At 31.2% G+C, this 9,568-nt stretch overlaps 1 protein-coding gene across 1 annotated transcript; it reads right to left on the bottom strand.

Annotated features, from left to right (window-relative positions):
- Window positions 1–2,375: 2,375 nt before the first annotated feature.
- LOC110633374 (protein argonaute 16-like) lies at window positions 2,376–8,001 on the bottom strand. Its single transcript, XM_058129204.1, has 22 exons — window positions 7,875–8,001; window positions 7,472–7,624; window positions 7,183–7,379; window positions 6,738–7,081; window positions 6,489–6,586; window positions 6,311–6,408; window positions 6,041–6,212; window positions 5,834–5,950; window positions 5,652–5,759; window positions 5,500–5,562; window positions 5,290–5,403; window positions 5,029–5,194; window positions 4,831–4,943; window positions 4,605–4,742; window positions 4,413–4,543; window positions 4,124–4,189; window positions 3,540–3,603; window positions 3,263–3,380; window positions 3,105–3,178; window positions 2,876–2,970; window positions 2,750–2,781; window positions 2,376–2,671 (listed from the first exon to the last, which is right to left on the bottom strand). Exons 2-22 carry the CDS (start codon window positions 7,622–7,624, stop codon window positions 2,517–2,519), a joined length of 2,616 nt encoding a protein of 871 aa, XP_057985187.1. The 5' UTR covers window positions 7,875–8,001; the 3' UTR covers window positions 2,376–2,516.
- Between the last annotated feature and the right edge of the window lie 1,567 nt (window positions 8,002–9,568).

Below are 9,568 nucleotides of genomic sequence, written 5' to 3'. Positions count from 1 at the left end.
CCATAAACTTTTATCAAGTAAGTTGGCAATTACTTTCAAATTAGTGGCCTTAATGGCCATAAGCTTTTCTTTTTTTTTTTATTGGCCATAAGTTATTCTTTATTATTATTATTATTATTATTATTATTATTATTATTATTATTATTATTATTATTATTATTTAATGAAATATTACACGTCTTACATTGGCAAATCATCAGCAATTAAATACTAAATATAATTACAGTTAATGTTTTGAAATTAAAAATTAAGGAATATAATAGTGGATGATAACTATATTTACTAGTTATATATTATAATTGTTTAGGAAATACAAAAAAAAAATTAATATTGACTTTTTTTTAAAATAATTTAAAAATTAATGGATAGACATGCTTAGAAAAAAAATAATTAGACATGCTTAGAAAAAAAATTCAATCCTTAATTTCTCATAAAAATTAAGTATCCCATGAAGTTTGATTCTAATTTAGAATAAATATTTTAAAGAAAATTAAACCTTTAGTCATGGCAATAACTACAGAGTAATATAATATTCATAGAATTTTTTTGAAATTAAACATTTTTTTGTTGACAAATTATCAGTAATTAAACACTAAATTTTATTGCAGTAAATGTGTTTAAAAATATTATATTAAACAGTTGTAGTTTTCTTTTAAAATAAATATGAGCATTGAATTTACAGTCATTGACGTTCTCAAAATAAAAATTAAGGAGCATGATAATATATGATAATTATATTTAGTAATTATTTTTTTAATATTTAAATTTGAAAGATCAAATTAATTAAGGATTATATTTAAAAAAATTAAATTATATAATAATTATATATTATAACAGTTTACAAAATAAAGAAAAAATTATTATTAATAAATTTAATTAAAAATTAATATTTGACATAAATGTAATAGAATTAAAATGTGATAGGAAAAATTATCATTAATAAATACAATTTAAAATTTTCATTTTACATAAATATAATAAATTTAAAAATTTAAGTGAAATCCTACCTACTTGACACATGGATTTCCCTTCTTCTTTCTTTCTTTTCTCTGCCTTTTCCTTCACTCTAAGTTTCCAACGTTGTATACTCTTTCCTGCCGCTGCATTCATAATCAAATATTTAAATGGGTTGTTGCTGCACAGAAAAAAAACATAATATCGCTAACAAATTATCATTGTAATATTTTATATTTTCTTTTATTATTAAATATAATATAAAATATGAACTCACCATCACTAATAATTTAAATTAAGAAATACAAATTTTAATATTAAGAATTCATAATATAATAAATGAAAATAATCATTAAAACAGTAGCAATCCTCCTTTCAGCAACACAACATAAAATGAACAGAAATTGGATAAAGGGAGAAAAGAGTGTAACTTCTCAAATTTTGTTTTTTATGATGTATTTCAATATATAAAATTTAATTTTTTTTTTAAATTTTTGTTTTAAATTTAATTTTTTAACTTTATAATTTTTTTTTATATTTTATTCCAATATATTTTAGTGTCTACTGTTCCTTACAATTTTACATAGAGATAGGGGTACTCACAAAAATTATAATTAGCTAAACTCAAATTTGATTAATACTCAAATTTGTCTTAAAATTCGATTAAAATTTATTCTTAAACAACTCAAACTCAATCATTATTATCTGAAAAATATCGAATCCAATTAATTTTATATATTTTAATTAAAAATCTATATAAAAATTATTTTTATTTATAGTTTATATTTTAAAATTTTAAAAATTCTGTAAAATATGTTAATTTTATTTTATATAAAATAAAATTTTAAAAATTTATAAATATTGTTATAAAAACATATATTTTATATTTAACTAAGTATTTATATAAATAAATTTGAGTAATGAATACCCAATATATAAAATCCGAACTTATTAGGAGTATTAAATTTTCAATTCAATCCGCAACCTATTTATATACTACCTAAACCTAACCATATTAGATCGGATTGGATGTCTGCAAAAACTTGACCATTGCCATCCCTAATCTCGCGCCCCAAAGCATTCTAATTAATATGAATCGAATGAATGAAGTTTTGGACCTATAAACCTTTGTGGCAAAATTTTGGGCAAACCAACTTTCATTTGGGAAATGCAAGGTCACTATCATTTTCCTTACATTGAAAACTTCAAAAAGAGACCATCTGGTACATTTTTCACCGTAAAAGATCTCTAAGACGTGATCATAGCGAGTTTGTGAACCCTTCCTATCATCTTTTTAATTAAATAAAAATAAACACACTCTCTATTTATCATGATCTTCACGTAGATACTTCATTTTAGAGAAATGTCATTGGTACCAACGATTATAAAATATTATATTTTAGTTATTAAAAGAAACAGGATAAGCTTTAAGGAAACTTTATTATAGTACTGTCAGAAAGCATTCAGCTCCACAGGAAACAGTAGTAGTAAGCCTTAGCACACTGGCAGCTATAGCCAACAAACGCAAAACTACTATATTAGGAAGAACAATCAGCAGCACATCAGCAGAAGAACATCGAACTAGCAACATTCTCGTGCAACCTAGGCAGCTCTGGAACTGGACCCTGTCCTGAAGAGATTTCAGACAAATTATCCTCAAACTTCATAAACTGCCCCATCTGTCGTGCAGCAAGGTTAGCATAACGCAAAGGAGCCACTGCAGGAAATACGACAACAACATTGTTAAGGCACTACGAATTATCTTGTTGAGTATTGAAATGTGCAGTAAAATTACCTGTTCTGATAGCGGTAGTACTCCTTTGGTTCCTGAAAAATAAGTAAATCCAATCAAATGATCATGAGGATGAAAAATTTTGCATTCAAATGATGGATGAGAAGGAATTCGAGCTTGAAAGCTTACACATAAGAAAGAGCATGGATAAGATTTTGCAACTCATCAGGAGAGAATCCAATCTCATCAAGCAAGATATGATAGTGTGCAGGCCTTGAAGTTCCCTATCATAATGCAGAAAAATAAAAATAATGCATACGCGTTTGATTCGTTATTAAGAAAACCGAGGTTATGCTCGCAGGTGTATCAGATCAAGCATCACTGTGTGTGTGATAGAGAGAGGAGGCAGAATACTTACAGTCATGCTTGCATGAGCGCACAAGTAAAAATCATAGTTTCTGGGATGCACAATCTCTGTATCTACAACGGTCCCTGTGAAATTTTGTGGGGTATTGCATCATGAAAAACAAAGAAATGAAAAACATAAAAATAAAACAACTCTGCAGACTAACTGACCAGAAGGAACATTTTCAGGGCTAATATCTTGAAATAGCTTAGTGTGGCGATCCTTCTGAGCAACAATTACCGTGAACTTGGGAATGTCTACCTCACTTTTAAAATGATCCTGATAGGCCTGTAAAACAAGAAAGTTCATCAACTTGAAAATAACAACAATTGGAAAATTCATTTTATATCTCCCCTTATCAGCAGGTCCTACAGCAGCCCACAAACTTTACAATGGAGCAAAAAGAACAAGTACAGTACTACAATAGGCACAAATCTGTAGCAGAACCTTTAGGATCTGCTCCACTTCAACGTTCAAAACCTTACTGAACTGTGACTCAGCCACTCCATTCCTGAAAGCATCAAGTCGAAGTTCATCAACCAAAAGAATCCAGCAGTAGGAAACAAGTATATTCAAATAAATCCCAAATATATCTTATCTACCATAATTAAGTTCTAATTGGCTGTTAATAATGCAAATAATTAAACAGTTTAAATAGAAAGAAAAAGATAATTTTAACAAGTAGAATAATCTTGTTCGCACCCATTAATTGTGCTTACAGGTGCAACATTAGATCTCATTGTTAAATGCGCAATCAAGAATGACAATTCTAAGCCTCATATTTACTTTCTTCAGGTCCTTCAAAGAGAATTTTGAATGAAAGGCACCGATTGAATATTGATAGGTGAGGCATTCTCAGGGCCACTGCCAAGTGTTGTTATCCCACCAAGGCATTGCCCTATGATGGAAAATAAACAAATTGGCAGCAATCCATGTGTCACTCAAATTTTCTAGAACCTAGACATTTGGAAAATTTCCCAAAAAATAAACAAATTAGAAGTCAAAATATAATTAACATAATGCAGTGATACCTGAAAACAATAATGTGCTTTGGTTTGTTTCCATTGCTTGTGTGACAGAAGTCCTCTAGCAGCTTCCTGCAACAGTGAACAATTCCTCAACTCAGATGAGTGATAGAATCAGGAAAACAACAATTCTTTGCAATGTTTATGTACAATATTGATTATGGGACTATCTGATGAAATTAAAGACAGTTTTGCTGTTACCAGAAACCATTATTTCAATGGATCCAACGATGTAAATAAGGCTTCAAAGGTTGATAATCTGACAAATGTGATGGAAATCTATTTACTACATTACCTCATCATACCATCATCCTTCCCATTAGCTAAAGGGTTGTATAGAGCATCAATCATCTCCTCCTTAGGAGATTGAGCTCTTACAGAAGCTCTATACCTTGAAATATGTGGCCAATATAGAGATCCGACAACCTGAAAATAGCAACATTATCAATACTGAGCATGAAAAAATTCATTAGAATTCAAATTTTACCGCGGCTACTGATGGTATATCTGATCGGCCAGGAAAGCCAAGAGACACGCCCATGCCCAAAATCATTGTAGGAGTATCTTTTATGAGGGGTATTTTCATGGAATCCTCAATTGCCAACAGAGAATTAATTCCTCCAAGCTATAATAAAAGACACAACTTTAACTCAATGTCTCATCTAAAGGATAAACAAATAGAGATACTTCATGGTCCTATTTTCAAGAAATACCTTAGAATTGATCTTAAGAAGTACATTGGTAAGATACCGATCATTAATCGTGGATGGGTAAATGCACTGTGTAACAATGCCAAAATCACAAAGACATTTCTTCTTCCATGGTCCTGGGAGTGCAAGAGAACATATTTGTCAAGTAATTTCAATGAGTTACCCTAAGAAATGTAATACAGAGACAGATGATTAATATACCATAAATGTCAGATTTCTTCTCTGGCAAGACGCACAAAATAAACTGGGTATCTTTCAGAAGCTTAGCTCTGTTCAGCATCTCAAACATATTTTCTACTCTATCAAGAGGTTTGTCTCCTCTAGATTTTGGGTCCTCCCATATTGGGGTACGTGGGCTTTCAATTTGCTTCAAGGACGCATATATAGAACAGGCATCTGAGCCATAGAAACAGAATTTACAAAGGTTAAGATTGAAAATAATAATGTAATTCAAGAACATACTATGCCCATTCTCCTTCCACAGCTTATGAGATCATGGAAGATTTTATCAGTATAGCAGGGAGCAGAAAAGTTAACCACAGCCCATCGATCAATGCAAGTGGTTTTGAAAAGAGTCTGCAATTGGAGAAGATTTAAATAACATTAGACGTAATAGATGACAAATGAAATATAAAATCAGCAAAGTTCAGCCAAAATAGAGAGTCACAGTACCTTGTGATTGAAGTTCCACCGACCATTCCTGGGGAAAAAGTCTTCCTTGTTTCCTACCCTCAACTGCGTATTACATGCAGATGCATTTTATCAATTTAAATGCACAGAGAGAATCACAGATGGGGTGCGGAACAAGAAAAAGAAAGATTTACCGTTGGAGTTTCAAGTACGCGACTGTCAACTTGCATCATTTGTCTTTCTATAGAAACACCACTTGCAGAAAGCAAAGAATCATCATCGCAACGGTAGTTTCTCACAGCCTGCCAAATGATACAAATGCTTTTACATTAGTTAAGGCCACATAAAAATAGCATACAGATAAAAGAAGACTTACATCAATCACAGTTCGTTTTCTATCTTGAGGGTTTTGTCTAGAACTTGCAACCAAAGATGCTCTTAGAGTTGGGAATAGAGCTTTTGCATAACGCTGGAGCGGAACAAGCGTACAAAGCTGCAACACAGGGAAAAGCATAGGAAGTAAGACAAGATTAAAGCAACACAAGCTAAAAATAAGAATGTTGCGTAAGAAAATTCAGCATACCTCTATTGGCAGATAGATTGGTTGTTTAGTATTGCCAACATCAAGGCAAGGCAGACATGCAGAGTCGGTGAGTTCTATGCCACAGTGTTTAGTAAAATACTCATACACTGTTATCTTCACAACCTGCGGCTCACCATTTGCACAATCATGGCTTCTCACTTTCATTGAAAAACTAGGAAATGAGAGCAAAGTTAGAGGTTCACAATGGATACAAAACGAAGAGTGACAATTCAAAGAAGGAAAAGGCACAGATGGCAAAGAACCGCTTACTATTGCTCCTTGCAGACCTTTTGGCTCAAGCCTATAATTTTATATTCCTTGTTACGGTGCCTTGGCTTAACCCTCAAATTTTTCAACATACTTTTGGCCTGTAGATCAACATATAAATCAATTTTCAACAACACAAAACTATGCTGGATTTTGCGGATGCAGTTTAGCAACTTATTACCTTCACCCAGTCAATACAGCATGGATCCTGTACATTCTGATTAGCTTTCAGAAAATCAATCACTGGTCCAGGGGTTAGGAACATCGTCATAGTCACATCTGGAGCACACCGGAAAGAAGAAGAATGGCAGACATCAATGAATAAGCAGCAACAAATTAAAAACACAGAAATTACAAGTACAACACAACACAACACAACATTCTACTCAAACCAAATTTTGATTTAAACAAAAAAATAAAAACTTAATACCCATATTAAGAGACAAGCCACCCTGAGTGGTACGGAAGCTGGAATGGTATCCCCTAACTCCTGTTACACCTCCTCCGACATCAGTGAAGTTCTTTGGATCGTCATGAAAGAATGTCTGCCTTAACGGAAGCCACCGGCTTTGCCTGTTCTTCAAGATACTATCCAGCACTCTTAAAGCATCTCGAGTATTATTATTTGTCTCATTTCCATGGAGAGACAGAGCAAGGGAATTTAAAGGGATTTTCGCAGCATAAACTATTTCCACTTTAAAAGTCTCTGACCGCAAACGACGTTTAGACCTCTCACAAGTTACCGCAAAGCTACGACCACCATCAGCGTTGCAACTTCCATTATCATGCAAAGAAAGTTTAATTCAACACAAGTTAATTCCAGCATAAAACACTCCAACACGCAAATCATAGAAGTGGATGGAAAATTCACATACCGTTTTGCAATTGATTCCTTAGGAACTACAGTGAACTCCATCCAGGACTGTGGCAGACGAACCAATGAATAGAGGGTTTTCTCACCATCATATGCGAAGCTTTTAGCAGCTAGTTCACATGAGTACGTCTGGCAAAGCCTATCAATTATTTTTCGCTTTTCATCAACAACTCTGTTATCTTCGGCAGTAATAGAAACCTGCAACATTGTAAGGCATAAGGCATATATATATATATTGAAATACCAGAAACAAAGCAGACAATAAGCAGAAAACCACTGGGTGAACATACACTATACTGGTAAAACACGACATCTGTGACATTGACAGAAACTTTGAAGTGGTTGCTGAGCAATGGCATGGGATGCCCGCTACTTCCAAACCCAGGCCTGGCTATGATAGAACGTTTCGTTGGTTTTGGACAGGATCCACCAGCTTCTTCCATCTTGCAATCAAAACAGAAACGATCATCTCATAAGTGACTTATCAGCTTCCCAAAATATAGATGGATTCATACCAAAAATGCTTGTTATTACAGAAATGAAAACACAGATTGACACGGAAATACAACCAAAATCAGAGTATCAGAGACCAATTAAGAAAAAAAATAGACGCTAAACACAAGACTATCAAAGACTCATTCAAGCAGAAAGCTAGAAAGCACAAATAATACTGGGGAATGGATGATTATTTACTGAGAGTGAAGGCAGTGTGTATTTGGCTTCTCTGGTCTTCAGTGGTCACCAAGAGAGTGAAGACAATGGAGGAAAGAAGAATACAGAGCGTGCTGCGTTTAAGGAATCGCGTGTATTTATAGATACGTTGCGGGCGATTCACTGTCCATTCATGCATACTTTCCATTAAAAAATGGGCGGATTCACTGTCCTTCGCTCCATGCCGTACATGGATATTAATTCACATCGTAAAGAAACTGCTTTTTTGGTTGTAATCCTGAGGGCTAATTATTTGAATATACTGAAAGAATTTAAAAAATATTGCTCTCTTAAATATATATATAAATTATTATCGACAGGTGTTGAGTGTAGTGCAAGGTTAAGGAGAGCATTATTTTTATGATGCTATGCAAATATACAATCTTTGATAACTTGTACCCACAATTTACCACCCAATCAGTAAAGGATTATAAAAAAATGCATATGATTGCTTATGTGAATAATAGATAGATTAATAATATTTTTTATTTTTTTATTTTTATTTATTAATTTTTTAATTTATTTTATTACTTCTTATAAAATTTTATATTTAATTGAAGTTAAATATAAGTAGATTCAGAATTTTAAATTTATATGAACTCTAAAATTAACAATTTTAGATTTATATAAATTTTAAAATTAATTTAAATAATAAAAATATAATTGTAATTAATTTTAAAAATGAAAGGTAATTTGAATAAAGTCAATAGTCTTTCTTTCATATATTTATAGATAATATAAATATAGATTACCTTAGCAAAAGAAGATTTTTTAATCAAGGCGAGCTAGTATAATATTACCGGTGCACAGATGGTAGGAAACTTTTGAATCGGTCTAATTGGAGATTTTCTAAAATTCTTCATCTACTTATATTTAACTTCAATTAAATATAAAATTTTTTAAGAAGTAATTAAAAAATTAAAAATTAAAAAATATTATTAATATATCTATTATTTACAAAAATATTAAAAAACATGTTTATAGCGACAAATATACAAGTCCTTAAGGGTGAATTTAAAAAAATTTCAAATCAAATGAAATCAAAATTCATGAGGTTGGATCATCAACTCCAAAAATTCCAATTCCAACTAGGGTTTAATTACAAAGAGCAAAAAGCAAAATAAAAGGCTCTATTTATTCCATAGAAAATAATTTTTATTTTTTTAACAAAATTATTCATAAAATATTTTTTATTATTTAATTGCAACATTAAAAAATAATATGTGTTTACACTATGCATATATAAGTGTTTTCGTATTTTAATAAGATTATCAAAATCTTTTCCTTAAAAATAATTTAATTTTCTCTCTAAAAAATACTTTTCCATTAACTCATTTTCTGAATATCGAAAACGCTCAAAATAAAAAAATATATATTTTAAAAAATATTTTATCACAAAATAAGCGAAGCCTAAAATGGCAAAAACCACCCTCAATCATGCCATAAAATTTAAATGTAGCGACCTATATATTAAGGGGTTCAAACTATGTAGATGTAATAATTATCTTTTAAAAATAAATGGGTTAATTTATTAATTATGCTAAACTACAGGGATGATTTTGTAATTCACCCATTAAACATTCAAAGGTATTACAGCTAAAAACTTTGGATACAACGAAGTTGGGTAAATTTTAACAACCGTTTTTGAACTTATATAGTTATAACATTACAGTCCT

This window comes from Hevea brasiliensis, chromosome 10 (assembly GCF_030052815.1).
Source record: "Hevea brasiliensis isolate MT/VB/25A 57/8 chromosome 10, ASM3005281v1, whole genome shotgun sequence".
Lineage (NCBI taxonomy): Eukaryota > Viridiplantae > Streptophyta > Magnoliopsida > Malpighiales > Euphorbiaceae > Hevea > Hevea brasiliensis.
This window is presented reverse-complemented; position numbering and strand designations above follow the sequence as displayed.